Below are 17,102 nucleotides of genomic sequence, written 5' to 3'. Positions count from 1 at the left end.
TGATCATGCTGCGATCCGTTTTGACGTGCATGTTGGGGGAAGAATACCAGGCAAATCTCTAACAAAAACCCTTGACTTCCGACGGGCAGACTTCCCTCAAATGAGGAGGCTGGTTAGAAGGAGGTTGAAAGGGAGGGTAAAAAGAGTCCAATCTCTCCAGAGTGCATGGAGGCTGCTTAAAACAACAGTAATAGAGGCCCAGCAGAGGTGTATACCGCAAAGAAAGAAGGGTTCCACTAAATCCAGGAGAGTGCCCGCATGGCTAACCAGCCAAGTTAGAGAGGCTGTGAAGGGCAAGGAAGCTTCTTTCCATAAATGGAAGTCTTGCCCTAATGAAGAGAATAAAAAGGAACATAAACTGTGGCAAAAGAAATGTAAGAAGGTGATAGGGGAGGCCAAGCGAGACTATGAGGAACGCATGGCCAGCAACATTAAGGGGAATAATAAAAGCTTCTTCAAATATGTTAGAAGCAGGAAACCTGCCAGAGAAGCGGTTGGCCCTCTGGATGGTGAGGGAGGGAAAGGGGAGATAAAAGGAGACTTAGAGATGGCAGAGAAATTAAATGAGTTCTTTGCATCTGTCTTCACGGCAGAAGACCTCCGGCAGATACCGCTGCCCGAACGGCCCCTCCTAACCGAGGAGTTAAGTCAGATAGAGGTTAAAAGAGAAGATGTTTCAGACCTCATTGATAAATTAAAGATCAATAAGTCACCGGGCCCTGATGGCATACACCCAAGGGTTATTAAGGAATTGAAGAATGAAGTTGCAGATCTCTTGACTAAGGTATGCAACTTGTCCCTCAAAACAGCCATGGTGCCAGAAGATTGGAGGATAGCAAATGTCACGCCTATTTTTAAAAAGGGAAAGAGGGGGGACCCGGGAAACTATAGGCCGGTCAGCCTAACATCTATACCGGGTAAGATGGTGGAATGCCTCATCAAAGATAGGATCTCAAAACACATAGACGAACAGGCCTTGCTGAGGGAGAGTCAGCATGGCTTCTGTAAGGGTAAGTCTTGCCTCACGAACCTTATAGAATTCTTTGAAAAGGTCAACAGGCATGTGGATGCGGGAGAACCCGTGGACATTATATATCTGGACTTTCAGAAGGCGTTTGACACGGTCCCTCACCAAAGGCTACTGAAAAAACTCCACAGTCAGGGAATTAGAGGACAGGTCCTCTCGTGGATTGAGAACTGGTTGGAGGCCAGGAAGCAGAGAGTGGGTGTCAATGGGCAATTTTCACAATGGAGAGAGGTGAAAAGCGGTGTGCCCCAAGGATCTGTCCTGGGACCGGTGCTTTTCAACCTCTTCATAAATGACCTGGAGACAGGGTTGAGCAGTGAAGTGGCTAAGTTTGCAGACGACACCAAACTTTTCCGAGTGGTAAAGACCAGAAGTGATTGTGAGGAGCTCCAGAAGGATCTCTCCAGACTGGCAGAATGGGCAGCAAAATGGCAGATGCACTTCAATGTCAGTAAGTGTAAAGTCATGCACATTGGGGCAAAAAATCAAAACTTTAGATATAGGCTGATGGGTTCTGAGCTGTCTGTGACAGATCAGGAGAGAGATCTTGGGGTGGTGGTGGACAGGTCGATGAAAGTGTCGACCCAATGTGCGGTGGCAGTGAAGAAGGCCAATTCTATGCTTGGGATCATTAGGAAGGGTATTGAGAACAAAACGGTTAGTATTATAATGCCGTTGTACAAATCTATGGTAAGGCCACACCTGGAGTATTGTGTCCAGTTCTGGTCGCCGCATCTCAAAAAAGACATAGTGGAAATGGAAAAGGTGCAAAAGAGAGCGACTAAGATGATTACGGGGCTGGGGCACCTTCCTTATGAGGAAAGGCTACGGCGTTTGGGCCTCTTCAGCCTAGAAAAGAGACGCTTGAGGGGGGACATGATTGAGACATACAAAATTATGCAGGGGATGGACAGAGTGGATAGGGAGATGCTCTTTACACTCTCACATAATACCAGAACCAGGGGACATCCACTAAAATTGAGTGTTGGGCGGGTTAGGACAGACAAAAGAAAATATTTCTTTACTCAGCGCGTGGTCGGTCTGTGGAACTCCTTGCCACAGGATGTGGTGCTGGCGTCTAGCCTAGACGCCTTTAAAAGGGGATTGGACGAGTTTCTGGAGGAAAAATCCATTATGGGGTACAAGCCATGATGTGTATGCGCAACCTCCTGATTATAGGAATGGGTTAAGTCAGAATGCCAGATGTAGGGGAGGGCACCAGGATGAGGTCTCTTGTTATCTGGTGTGCTCCCTGGGGCATTTGGTGGGCCGCTGTGAGATACAGGAAGCTGGACTAGATGGGCCTATGGCCTGATCCAGTGGGGCTGTTCTTATGTTCTTATGTTCTTAACTTCCTTCTGTATATCTCTCGGAAAGACAGGGCAAATTGCTATGCATCGAGAACATTATCCACACAATGCTTGTTTCATTGCTTTCAAATTCTGTAGCACAAACACAAGGAGAGTTCCAGTCTTTTAGGACTTTTTCCCTGTGTTAGAAGGCATAAGTCTCAAACTCCATCTAGTCTGCAACAAACCACTGCACCAATCAGAGGCTCTGAATTATTGCTGTGAGAAACAGAAACAGAGCATTCTTCTCATCTATGCATCGGCAGCACTTCCCAAACTTACTGCGTCTGTGACACCCTGCTCCAGCTGCCGCTGGGTGCAGAACCAAGTGCCGATGATGCAGCAACACAATGACATCATCAGCACTTACTTCTGGGTCACACCATAAAACTGGCATAAAACCACTCAGGGAGGGTTTGGGGCCCACACCATATCACACATGGCCCTCACCAAGCAGAGCAGAGCCTCTGTTCCACGATCTCTGCTGCTTGTGCTGACAAGCAGCTTGGTTGGTGCATGGCCTGCAACGTCCCTACAGACTTGTTGCAACACCTTGGAGCATCACAACACTCAATTTGGGAACCTCTGGCATAGGGGCTTATCAAAGGACCCTGTGGCCAGTGTTTTATTCCTGATGCTCCTAGCTCTAATAGGTGTTGACTTGCATTGATGACAAGAGACTGTTTTGAAGACATGCCTTTTTTATGGTAAGAAATACGCTTTTCTGCTGCTATCTCTTTGTTCCCAAGTGCTATAAGTGTTCCTGTGTTTGAATTCTAAAATCTTGGTCAGGTGCATTATGTTCTCACCACAGTGCTGATTTAAGAAACCCAGAATCATTTTCTATCTTCAGCTTTGTATTAAGAACATAAGAACAGCCCCACTGGATCAGGCCATAGGCCCATCTAGTCCAGCTTCCTGTATCTCACAGCGGACCAACAAATGCCCCAGGGAGCACACCAGATAACAAGAGACCTCATCCTGGTGCCCTCCCTTGCATCTGGCATTCTGACATAGCCTATTTCTAAAATCAGGGGGTTGCACATACACATCATGGCGTGTAACCCATAATGGATTTTTCCTCCAGAAACTTGTCCAATCCCCTTTTAAAGGCATCCAGGCCAGATGCCGTCACCACATCCTGTGGCAAGGAGTTCCACAGACCGACCACACGCTGAGTAAAGAAATATTTTCTATTGTCTGTCCTAACCCTCCCAGCACTCAATTTTAGTAGATGTCCCCTGGTTCCGGTGTTATGTGAGAGTAAAGAGCATCTCTCTATCCACTTTATCCTGATTTTATGCCCCAATGTGCATGACTTTACACTTACTTACATTGAAACGCATCTGCCATTTTGCTGACCATTCTGCCAGTTTGGAGAAATCCTTCTGGAGCTCCTCACAATCACTTCTGGTCTTCACCACTCTGAAAGGTTTGGTGTCATCTGCAAACTTAGCCACCTCACTGCTCAACCCTGTCTCCAGGTCATTTATGAAGAGGTTGAAAAGCACCCGTCCCAGGACAGATCCTTGGGGCACACCGCTTTTCACCTCTCTCCATTGTGAAAATTGCCCATTGCCCATTGACACCCACTCTCTGCTTCCTGGTCTTCAACAAGGTCTCAAGCCAGGAGAGGACCTGCCCTCTAATTCCCTGACTGTGGAGTTTTTTCAGTAGCCTTCAGTGAGGGACTGTGTCGAATGCCTAATTAATTATTATTAATTATTAATTATTAATTAATTATTATTGCCTAATTAATTACTCCAACAGATGTCCCATATGAAAATTAGCCTTGCCTTTTCCCAGAATGATTTACATACGATGCAGTACAATGTAGTGTTCACCTGAAAGCACACACCTACAGACTTGCTATGCCCTGCCCTTAGGATTTTCAAAGGCAAATACCTTGGACCCTGACCAAGGTTTATGCTGTTCCTCCTCTGTACAGTAGCCATATACTAAACAGCCCAGTGAGGAAAAAGAGGAGAAAAAGGCAGCAAGTAAAGTCAATCATTGCCACCTACTGCTGAGCTGACTTTTTAAAACTGAGCTTTCTGTCCCTTGGGGACAGAACTATTAATATGTAGAAAATGGTAAATACTGTAAGCCACCTTTGTGCACCTCCCAATGAGGACAGGAAAGGCGGGATATAAATATTTTAAATAAACAAACTCTTGCCCTGTAGCTTGGCACCAGTGCGCAGCTACCACCATGTGGCACCAACAGAGGAGAGCAGATACCATTCTTTTAGAGAACAGTAAACATACCAGTATCTGCATCAGAAAGTGCCACAGTATGAACAGCCTCTCAAAGTGATGACCAGGTTTTTTGTTTGTTTTAAGAGGCTTGCACTTGTGAAACAGTGCCAGTAACTACAATGAGAAATCCAGGCTAACTAATTTCTCAGCCGCCTTTATAAATATGGCAATATGCATAGATGACTATCTGATTCATATATAGCCACAACAAAAGTATAGGCAAACAAATGCCACATGAAAAATCAGAGAAAGGAGAAAAAAAATTTATCTTTTCCCAACGTACCAGATTTGACTGTATGGAAAAACTAATGACAAAGTGGTATAAAATATTTTCTCTAAGAATGATCAAAGAAAAATTCCACATAATATTTATATAAGAATTCAACATTATTACATCTTCAAGCCCTCTAAAATCCAGAAGTAAAATATAGATTTCTTAAATTTGTAAAGTAATGTTTAGGGCCAACTCATATTAGAACCAACCGACTTGCGCAATGCAATACGTAAGTTTTGGAACAACACAGAATTCTCTCTCGGGCTGAATATTCAAGAAAAAACAGAATTAAAAAAGAAAAGTTGATACTTCTGAACAGAGGACGGTGTCAGTGGCGTCACTAGAGTTCGCGCCACCCCCATGTGGTGTGGGAGGCCAGCGCGTCACCCCCATGCAGTGGGCTCTAGGTGGTGGGTGTGGTGATTTACCATCGCCCCGCGCCCACTGGTTTTTTGGCTCTACCTTTAGATAGAATATATTTCAACGCAGTTTGTTTCATTGCATTCTGCATGAAATTACATGTTGATTGATAAATAACATGATGGTATTATTTTTACAAACTGTGATTTTAGTGATTTTGGTCATTAGTGGTGTCACCTCCCCCCAGGGTGTCAACTTACTAACATCTTATTGGAGCAGTTCTCAAACTTTTAGCACTGGGACCCACTTTTTAGAATGACAGTCTTTTTAGAATGACAAAACCCATCCCAAAGCAAATTAAAATAAATAGTTATAAATAATTAAAGTAAAACAAATAATTAAATAAGGGGAAGCCAGCCCTGTTTCACCAAGTGAATTTTCTATGTAGCCTGCCTGTAATAACACCCCCCCCCCCAAAAAAAAAAGAATCAGTAAGATTTTCATCCCTACCCAGTTCAATATAAGTTTTTATATTTCAAGCATATCACTATCAGGACCCACCTGGTTTTACAAGTCTGAGAGCCCAAGCCTATGCCGGTCTACTCAGAAGTAAGTCCCATTATAGTCAGTGGGGATTACTCCCAGGAAACTGGATAGCAGCCTAAAACAGAAAAAGATTCACCTTACCCTGTCAAGGTGCATAACTGAGTTCCAGTTTCTCAAGCCTCTGTTTCATTCTTTTTACAGGGGGGGGGGGGGCCTGCCTTCTGGAGCATTTGTTGAGTTCCAGTTGCATCAAATCAGGACCATTCTGGTGGCCTCACATTTCCGGCAGTTAAACCAGATCCCAACCCTCATTCCTGGGGAGAACTCAGCGACTTCAAGCCGCTCCACTCTCCTCAGACTTGCACCACCTCCAGAGGTGGCGCAAGTCCAAAGAGACCCATTGGGGCCAGCAGCCCTTACCCAGGAGTAAGGCGAAAAGTTTCCCCTTGCCTCTAGCTAAGCCGCTTATGGCCCCTATCCTGCGCTAGATATAGCACAAGCCTCCTGGCTTGCCAGTTCCAGTGCAGAATAGGATTGCGCCCTGAGACTCATAAGCTGCATAACATGGACAGAGAGACTTATTGAAATTCTCTTCTCTATGCAGTTTCTTTTTGTTTCCATGCCTTTGAAATTCCCCTCAAATTTTCATCCCTCTAATGATACCCAGTACAGTACTTTTTCTTAAAACTAAAATTGCACTGTATCTATGAGATTCTTAAAGAAACACATCACTATAACTGAAACGCTTCACAGTCCCCATCTTTACATTTTGTCCATAATATATGGATGAAGGCTATATATTAACAAAACTAAAACTGATGAAGAGATGATGGAATGCATATTCACCTAATACAAGTAGACTAAAGAATATAGTCATGCCACTTGACTGCTCCTCCTGTTGAGCTTGGACCCCAGTTTGCACTGGAAGGATAGGCTTCGTTGGGGTAGGAAGCACCAACTTAGTGGTGACAGCCAGCGTAGTACGAAGGGTGACATTGAATATTTCATGGGTAGCATTTGAGAATCTAAAAAAGAATACAAAATAGGATGAGACTACAAAAATACTGGACCAAACGTTAAAAACAAGTACTCAACTAAGGGGAAAGCAAGGAGCAGATAAAAGAAAGATTAAAGCAGAAGATTAAAGGAAAAAGTTACTTGAGGAATAACCTTAATAATCCAACAATTTTATATTTATTCAGGTGAGAAGACCATGGTTGTGTCAAAGAATTAGAATCCAGGTTGTTAAAAAAGTCCAACATTTCATTCTGTTTCTGGCTTGCTCTCTAGCAAAGTGTCCTGCCTCGGAGTGTTTTTCCTGATGAAGTTCTGAAAAAACAGAACAAACGGACTTTTTTCACAACATGGATTCTAATTCTTTGACCATAGTCTTCTAACTATGGTCTTCTCACCCAAATAAATATATGTTGAATTGTTGGATTATTGCTGGCCATGAAAACCAACAAACATATACGTATAACAATAATATTCAACCTGTTTTGAAGCAGAGATCCATAATTATAGTGAAATGTACCACAATGTGACTCCACAGATCCACCAAAAATATACCTGTCTGAACTCTGTCAGAATAGAAAGGAAAAAATGTGTAAGGCACAGAGGCTGGCTTTCTTAGGAGTACAGAATCTCAGTTGAAGCCTCTTGGGAACATACAGAAAGGCAGACGGTGGTGCGTGCTAGTGGCCCACATGAACCTCAGACATTATATGAGAATGGTCAACTTCAGGAGGCAGAACTAAGCGGTGCACTCTATGAACTGCAATGCCAACCCAGGGTTTCAAGGAACTGCCTTGCCTAGAAGTTCCAGTCATGCAGAACTGGACATGCAATTCATTCTTAAGCAATGTTTGCATCTTCATCATGACATAATGTTAACTAAACATTTCCTCTTTGCAACACCAGAACTCAGCTGTTTGTCCTTTGAAACTTTGGTTGAAACACAGGTGGCCAGTTTTAGGGAAGCTTCAGCTTTGACTCACGTTTTCCTTTTTCACTGCAGTTGTCTTTGGTATAATTAAGAAGGCAAAATAATATTAATTCTGGTTCATAAACTACAGCATCAACGCTCAACAATCTGCTATGAATACAAGGTGCAGTATAAGGCAAGTGCTTGCTAGACAAAATGTTTTCAGTCAATCAATCCCACAATATGTCACAGAGCCTTTGTTCTTCTGCATTTAAATTTTGAGAGAATAGTTATGTATGCATCAGTCACTTTGATAAGGGTTTTGTTCTTAAGAACCTATATTAAAACCTAGGGATTTAATTAAATTAAAATCTAGGGTGCTAATCTAAATTAAAATCTAGGGTGCTAACCCTAGATGTGCATGCCATCACTGATGTATACTACAGCAAGTCTTCACAAAGTTATTTTATTCAAAGTTGTTTCGCTATAAAGTTAATGAGAAGAAAATATTGATTTCTGGCTGGGTCACTGTGTGGCGTTTGCCCCATGTCTGCATGTGTTTTCTCCAGCCTGGAAAGCTTACATTTATTTCAATGTTTAATATTAGAAGTTTTGGGTCTTTATTTAGAAGTTGGGTGATCTTTTTGTGACCAGAAATACACTGCAGGAACACAACTCTGGTTGACATACAGACCAGCATCTGGTTCTGGTTTGCCCAGACCAGCATTCACTCAGTCTTGGCCCCACCTGATGTCAATTCTAAGTCACAAACCAGGAAGAAACAAAAGAGAAGCAAGTAATGATGCTTGCTTCATAAGGAAATAAGGAAATAAGGAACCAAGGAAGGGCTTGCTGGAACAGAAAGCAAAGCAAAAACAGGTGAAAACAAGAAGCAGAGTCTGCAGTAAATGTTTCGTTACACAGAAAAGCCGGCAAAACGTAAGAACAGCCCCGCTGGATCGGGCCACAGGCTCATCTAGTCCAGCTTCCTGTATCTCACAGTGGCCCACCAAATAACCAGGGAGCACACAAGACAACAAGAGACCTGCATTCTGGTGCCCAAAAGGAAGGAAAGGACCAAACGGCATTCACAAATCATCGTGGGGAGTGGTATAAAGTGGTGCATGTAAAGCTACTTGGACTCTAGGAGACCAATGATTTTCCATGTAGATTTAGCAGTTTTAAGGAGCAATGTATTTTGAGACAATGAGCTGGTTCTGACAATGCTTTTATTAGCCAACCAGAAGCATACCATTACAGAGTGCAGGCTCATACTGTGGTCACATACATGCCTCTCCTCTCACATTCTTGTCAATTTCTATAATGGCAAAGACAAGGAAATACATTTCTCCAGATATGATTACAGTAAATAACAAGAAAGGGAGACAGTGACTTAGGATGTGCGCATAGCATGAGAATCCACTTCCGTAATTGCACAAGGCTGGGCAGGCAGCGAATGTACTATCCAATTCATTACAATAGTACAGCACAGTATGTGGTCCAAGGAGGGAAGTCCAAGTTCTTGTCACATCTGAAGAAAGACCAGTAGAAACTTGGTGCTGTTAAACAGACAGAAGACTCTGGGTATGAGAATACAGTATGTACCTTTATGCCATATATTAGACAAAAGAAAGGAGAAAAAATCTGTCGGGGATATTCTGGTCCTTCTGTTGACACATTGTGATGCAACTGTCTATTCAAGGTATGCACTGAAGTAGGTTATTTCGATCTTGTGATATGGAAAAAATAAATGAACACATGCAGCTTTGGTAAGACACACAATAGTGGTGCTTGATGACAAGAGGTCCTGACCATATAATACTGAATTAGAAGAGGACATGGGGAATGTATATCAAAAGTTATTACTCATAATAAATCAGAGTGAAATTTTCATGTTCAGAGTAGACACAGTCTCTGTACAAACACATCATCATCTCCCATGATGTCCTGCTTCAGCACTTCCCAAATCACAGGGAAGTTAGTGCTGCTGGTTAGCTGCTGGAAGTTAGTGCTGACTGAGACAGAGTCAGGATGTCTGGTCTAGAGGGCAGAGCCTCCATTAGCCCGAAGATAACATCAGAAGGTCGCCAGTTCAAGGACACCGGCAGCTCCCTGAACGGCTGAGAATGGCGAGACCTTAAAGCAGCTGACAAGCCCAGCTGAGTGATTCCACCTGCTCTTGGTGTGAGCCAGAAGCATCTTGGCTGCCCTCCATGTGAGAGATAGAGCTGCTTGTCAGCCTGCGTGGGAGAACTGGAGGCCAGAAGTGAGACCAAACCAGGAAGATCCATTCTGAAATGTTGTTGGTTCTTGAAAGAGAGAACCTCTATGATTGTAAAAATCCCCTTGAGGGACTTAGAAACGCCTGCCTATGGAAACCACCTTGAATAAAGTCAGAGGAGTAATCCGATGACCAGAAAGGTGGTGTATAAATACCTAGTTGCTGTTGTTATTATTATTATTATTACTACTACCACTGGGCTGGACAAAACATTGGTTCAAACAGCATGGCAGGTTTTATGACAGACAAAGCATCTAGGCACCTCTGTATCAGAATCACATGGCAAAGAAGCAAGTCTTTTTTGGGTGGATGTTTTGTCACACTAACACACGATCAAGTGGTGGAGTCTGAGATACATTACTGTTATCAATACATCCATGAGCTGAACACATTTCCACAATGTAACAGCAATTAGGAGGAACTGTAGGGTTCACTGCACCACCACAATGTGATGTACAGACCCATTAAGCAGCTGCCATATTGGATCCTAACCAAGCTCTTACTTAGCCGCTAGTCCAGGGCTTTTCAAACTGGGGCGTCACGACACACCAGCCTGAGGGCCCTGGCCTCTGCCCCCTTAAGGGGCAGGGGCAGCGAGGAGGCAGCAGCGCGATCCCCAGGATCACATTGCTCAGGGACTTGCAGGGGCTTGGCCGTACTTACCAGAGCCTCCTGCAGCCTCCCGGGGGTGCAGGGAGCCCTGCGTGACCTTCTGCAGGGCTCCCCAAAGCTTAAGAAGTGAAAGTGGAGCGATCACGCTCCACTTCCAGTTCTGCGGAGGCGGGGTGCAATTGCTCTGCTTTCACTTTCTAAGCTTTGTGGTGCCCTGTAGATGCTGCCTTCCCCATGCGCCCGCAAGAACTTAGAGCAGCTTAAACTCTCCCTGAGAGTTTGAAAACCACTGCCCTAGTCTGTGGTGCTTGGACAAGTACAGATAAGGATGGCAATTTCCTATAACTTCCTCAAAGAGGAAAAAACCCTCAAGGTTTGCCCCAATACAAGTTTTCAAGACAGTACGGAGAAGGTTAAGGTTTAAAACCTTGTCAGTCATGAAGCTCATATGGTGGCATTCAACAGAACACATAGGTTTGAAATTCCCACACAGATCTCCTTGCACCTGAGACCTATAAGCTACTAGATTTTGTTTAGTCAGCACACAAGTAAATATTTTATCTTGCTTGCAAAGCAATAAAGAGTAGTTTATTTACATGTAAAGTCTGAACCAGAAAAAAAAATTCCCACAGTTAAAGAATAGCTTTTGTATGTTTGGCATCTGCTAGGCATGGCCAGGCTGGTTAAAGGTGAGAAAATATAGGTAACAGAATATAGGTAATAGACAAATGTTTTCGAACAAAGAAGATGGTACTTTCACATAACCAATACAAACTATCATGCACTGTTTTCTTTTTTCTATTCTTTGATTACCCCCAAATTGGACTACCACATTACTAGTTTATGTTATAAAGGGTGCAATCCTAACCCCTTATATCAGTGCTTTCCAGCACTGACATAAGGGCAATGGAGCTCTGAGGTAAGGGAATAAACATTCCCTTACTTAGAGGAGGCCTCGGTGAGTGACACCCAACTGCAGGATGCAGCATATGTCCCATTGGAAAGCACTGGAAAGCACTGACATAAGGTGTTAGGATTGCACCCAAAATCAACAACTGCTGTTCCCCTTTCTGGGCCTGTTTGCAAACCTCCTTGAGAAGACAGGACAATACAGCATGTTTTTGCTGCTTCTTATCTGACTCTAGTTACAATACACATGTCCAGAATACATCTATTATAATATTTTCAAATACTAAAAAGTGAATTTAAAATCATTTTCTGAATTGAAATTACAAAATTAATTTCAGGAATCAAGGCTGCAAAAAAAAATCTTAGAATGCTTTGTTTGCAGAGCAGGAGTGAAGGAGGATGCGCAAGTATTGACTGGGGCTCTGCTGTTTTTCAGTCACAACTTCAAAAGTTTCAGTAGAGATGGAGGAGATGTCAGCATTAAGATATACAAACGGGAACCTGCAAAAATCTGCAGGGAGTGGGATTAACAAAGGGAAGAAAGAAAAAAGAAAACTTGCAGTGTTTCTTTGCTTTCTACAGAGAATTGCTTACAATTTACAAATATTCCTTTGTTCTACAGGTGAAATAAGGGCACCCAAAAATGGGGTAGTAATTTCCCCAGATTCAGAAGGGACCCAAGGCAGGCAGAAGTTAATTAACTTGGTAAACTAAAAGGAAAAAAAAAGAAAAAAAATTAAGAAGGCTTTGTGAATGCCAAGATTGTAGAAAGGTTGAAGGCATAGCTGAAAAAATATGACAATATCTTATCTTGAGGGAGAAACTCCTACAGGTGCTGCTGCTGCTGCTTTTGCAGGATGGGGTGGGACATGTCACTCAGTCACAGCTACCCTTAAATCTTGGCTTTCTCTATTGTTGTCTACAGGCAGCTCTCACTTCCCCCAAAAGGAAGGGGAAAGGTCCAAAAAGGAACGATAAGTTAGGAAGGCTCTGTGAGTCTATGGCTAAGATGCAGAATGTTAGGGTGACTGCTTTTAAAAATAGGAAAACCCTCAGGAAAATGGAAAGTAAGCAGGAACCAACAGGCTCAAGCCTCCAAAATTTTACAGTAAATTCCATGGAGGAGATTAATAAAGGCAGGAGCTACAGCCTACTCCCTTCTATTCTGATGCACTATTTACTATTAGCATTTGCAACCACTATCAAGAAGACTTGCTGAGCACTGATTATGGTGGTGGGGGGGGGAGTCCATGGATGACTGTACTCAGTAAAGTCTTTAGCCAATAAAGAGATTGCAAATGGTTTTATTGGCTGAGAGGGCAGGTGACAGGTACTCACTGCATCCTACTTATCAGACCTGCTTCCCTCTGTAAGCCATTCCATAGTTTTCACATATGCACTACTAGATCAATAGTATTTAAACTGGAGTGTCGCAACGCCCCAGCCTGTGGGTCCTGGCCTCTGCCCCCTTAAGGGGGGGCAGCCAGGAGACAGGGGGAAGGCAGTGGATCACTTGCCCAAGCCTCCTGCAGTCTCCCGGGGAGGGGGGGGTGCAGGGAGCCCTGTGCAACCTTTGGCAGGGCTCCCCAGGTCAGGAAAAGTGAAAGTGGAGTGATCGCGCCCCACTATGCAAAACCGGAAGCAGAGCACGATCATTCCGCCTTCCCTTCTGACAGGGCTGCAGGGACTGGGGTGCACCCTCCAGTCCCTGTAGCAGCTGTCCCTGTGTGCGGGGAGCCCTGCGCGAATGCCTGCAGGGCTCCCCGGGAGAGTGGGGCGATCGCACTCCGCTTTCGCTTTTGCGCAGGGCTCCCTACACACAGGGATGGCTGCTGCAGGGACTGGTGATTGCATTCCAGTCCCTGCAGCCCCATCAGAAGGGAAGGCGGGATCCTGGGGAACGCGTAGCTGCCCCCCCCCCCGATTTACTGCAGGTTTCAAACTCCCAGAGAGTTTGAAAACCGAAGCACTAGCTTTAGCTGCCAGGAAAATCCTAACAGCTGAGGCTAATACATACACTAACTATAGTTGAAGGGGAGGGGGGAGAGAGATGGCCAGTGGTTACTCACTTTTGACCCATTCAAATATCTCCTCAGTCAACTGCAGAGATTGCTATTTACATGATTAGTATATGCCCTATGATGAGAAAGAATGGTAGATGAATACACTCACAAGAAGACAAGATATGAGGAAACCATGGCTTGAACTCAGGAAAGAAGCAAACATTATTCAGTATTAGAGGTTTACCTTCTAAAATGATATCTAAGATACCTAGAACACACTTCCTGATCTAGCATCTCTAGCCCCTGAATGCTGTGGGGCAGTCTGTGGCAACTGAAATGCGTTTTCACATTTAACACTGAAAGCACCTCTGAACCTCTCTTGCTCTATTTGCACAGATTCATTAATGTTGTTGACATCAGGAAAGAAAGCAGAAGACAGTTCTTTTCAAATGGTGTAAAGGTTCATGCATTGGTCTAAGACTGGGGACACCTGTGTTCAAATTCTTGCTTATGTAACCTAGGGCCCAATCCTATCCAACCTTCCAGCACAGATGTAGCTGTGCCAACAGGATGCAAGTACATCCAGAAGTGGGGAGGTGGTCACAGAGTCTACCTAAAGGTAATGTTGAGTTTTTCAAACTGGAGTGTCTTGATGCCCCAGCCAGAGAACCCTGGCCACTTTTCCCTTAAGTCTGTGGCAGTAAGTCAGTCCCAGGATCACATCACTAAGGGGGCTGCAGGGACTGGGATGCACTCACCAGTCCCTGTAGCAGCCTGTTGGGAGTACAGGCTCCCAAGTGAAAAAAGTGAAAAAGTGAAAAAAGTGAAAGCACAGTAATCATGTTCTGATTTTTTGGAGGTGACTTTTTAAGCTGCAGGGAGCCCTGCAGAAGGTAGCACAGTGCTCCCCGCACCCCCAACAGGCTGCTGCAGGGACTGGTGAGTGCATCCCAATCCCTGCAGCCCCCTTAGTGATGTGATCCTGGGGGTCTTGTGGCTGCCTCCCGCCCACCCCGCAAGAACTTACTGTGGTTCAAACTCTCCCTGAGTTTGAAAACCAATGAGGTAAGGGAATGTCTGCTCTCTTTGAGGCTCCATTGCAGGTGCATCAGTGCTGGAAAATTGGATAGGACTGGCCTCTACAGGGTCACCCTAGACCAGTCACTCTCTTCCAGGGTTGTTGTGAAAGATAAAAGGAGGATGCTATCCTGAGATTTTAGAAGGTTTAGGGTTTAAATGTAACAAATAAATAGTGCTACAGCTAAATATAAAGTTTGCTATACACTTCATGGGTTGAGAATGAAGCTTCCAAAATGTGGGTAGGGCACTCTGCATATGCTCAGAATCACTCTATTATGTAACATGTCACAGGGCAGAGCCTCCCGCATTGACATTCAGAATAGTTCAAGCTCAGGCTCCTGACATCATGGTAATAATGAGCCAAATGCATATGAATGGAAAGGTATTAAACAGGAAGATGGCAAAGGAGGCACTTGGCCAACATGAACTCAGTGACCATGCCTGGTATCTGCTCAGCAAGTTATGACAATGTCTTTCTTTTTCCTAACTGCTACAAGAAAAGGCTACAGTGTTTAGGGCTCTTCAGTCTATAAAAGGCACCTGAAGTGTTACGTGAAAAGCCCCCTTTTTCCTAAGTTGCGATTTTATATCTGGTTATGTTATTATGGAGGCCAAACTTCCCATACAGGCCACAAAAGGAGTCAAGTCAAGCTCATGGTGACAACATCCCCCTTTGGTGGGTGATGGCATCCGACCTACATGACTTGGGATGGAGGAATGTTCGTTTCCCTGTCGCACAACGCCAGGACCAAGGGACAGTTACTAAAATTGAGTGTTGGGAGACTCTGGACATACAAAAGAAAGTATTTCTTTACTAAGTATGTGGTAAGCCTGTGGAATTCCTTGCCACAAGATGTGCCACAGGATAAAGTGGATAGATGGATGTTCTTTTCCCCTCCACACACAACCCCAGAACCAGAGGACAGCCACTCAAATTGAATGTTGGGAGACTTAGGATAGATAAAAGGAAATATTAATTGGTGGAACTCCTTGCCACATGATATAGAAGAAGGCTTTATGCAGAAGGTGGATAGAGGGTTGTTCTTTTCCCTCTCACACAACCCCAGAACCAGGGGCAGCCTCTGGGACAGTTGGGAGACTTGGGATAGATAAAAGGAAATATAGATCTGTGGAACTCCCTGCCACATGTCCTTCCAGGACAGACAAAAGAAAATATTTCTTTACTCAGCGTGTGGTCTGTCTGCGGAACTCCCTGCCACAGGATGTGCCACATGGGACGTGCCCCCTCCTGGTTTCAAGGGCGGGCCACCCGAGCGGGCCAGAGGCGTGGGACGGCACCAGGACACAGCCCCTGAGGCGCCTGGTGGGCCACTGGGAGATGCAGGAGGCTGGACGAGGTGGGCGCTGGGCCCACGGCAGGGCTCCCAGGGAGGCAGGCGCCTGCCCCACCCGCTCGCGCCGGCGCCCCTTGGGGCGGCAGGAGGGAGCGTCCCCTCACACACCCCTCGCCCTCCCCAGCAGCCCTGTCAGGACGAGGCCCGCCCACCAGTCCCCCCCGGAGAGGCCACTCACTCCACTTCCGCCATCTTTTCGCGTCTTCGGCCTCCCGAACTCAACCCTCCTCCCCTCCCCCACACCACAGAGCGCTGGGGCCAAACCGTCCACAGCGCACTTCCGGGTTCTCGTTTATGATGCTCCGCAGCCCCCGCTCCTTGCGTCGCTATGGCAGCGAGGGAAGGCGCGTGAGTCCGCGCATGCGCACACCGAAGACCTAGTAACGGCTGTGTACGGTGCGTGACGTCATGGTTCGGGGGGGAGGGAGCGCGCGCACTGACGACTGTTCGTCCGGTGGTGACAGGCTGTCCCCAGGTGCTTTCAGCGCTTCGCGCCACGACGCCTCGTTATGCAACAGCAGACCCCTCCTGGCTGAAGACGGAAGTGTCTCCCCCGCTGCCAGCCTTGCCTCACTTACCTGGGAGTAAGCCCCGTTGTCTATGATGGGCTTACTTCTGAGTAGACACCCCAGGGCTGGGTTCAGGCTGCAGTCCTGGCCACACTTACCTGGGAGTAAGCCCCATTGACTATAATAGGACTTACTTCTGAGTAGACAAGCATAGGATTGGGCTGACAGGCTGCAATCCTATCCACACTTTCCTGGGAGTAAAATCCATTGATTAAAATGGGACTTCTGAGTAGACAGGTGTAGGATTGGGCTCTTTGAGACCAGCACCAGAATGATACTCACTCAAAGCAATGGATTTGAGGATAGGCTTAGGCTGATTGAGCAGCTGGACTTGGGCCAGAACCTATTTGCAAAATATTATTTTGATGTCTCTGAGGATATTCAGAGTGTCTTCTGCAAGCCTAAGTCCAAGATTTTGGACTGACGATCAGCCTTAAGAAAACACAGGTCATTGTTCAGGATGTGGACTCACCTCCCTGCATTACAATCTCTGCACATGAACTGGAGGTTGTCCATGACTTTGTGTACCTTGGCTCAACGATCTCCAACACTCTC

The 17,102-nt window shown here is 45.3% G+C and overlaps 1 protein-coding gene across 1 annotated transcript in view; it reads right to left on the bottom strand.

Moving 5' to 3' along the window:
* The window catches only part of SLC9A8 (solute carrier family 9 member A8), an 88,876-nt gene extending 72,673 nt beyond the window's left edge, over window positions 1–16,203 (bottom strand). Inside the window, exons 1-2 of the mRNA XM_066626123.1 lie at window positions 16,157–16,203; window positions 6,661–6,839 (exon numbers count right to left, since the gene is read on the bottom strand). Coding sequence (XP_066482220.1) covers window positions 6,661–6,839; window positions 16,157–16,170 — 193 coding nt within the window. The 5' untranslated portion in view covers window positions 16,171–16,203. The remainder of the gene's footprint in view (window positions 1–6,660; window positions 6,840–16,156) is intronic.
* Between the last annotated feature and the right edge of the window lie 899 nt (window positions 16,204–17,102).

The sequence above is a fragment of the Tiliqua scincoides genome, chromosome 4 (genome assembly GCF_035046505.1).
Source record: "Tiliqua scincoides isolate rTilSci1 chromosome 4, rTilSci1.hap2, whole genome shotgun sequence".
NCBI classification, from domain to species: domain Eukaryota; kingdom Metazoa; phylum Chordata; class Lepidosauria; order Squamata; family Scincidae; genus Tiliqua; species Tiliqua scincoides.
This window is presented reverse-complemented; position numbering and strand designations above follow the sequence as displayed.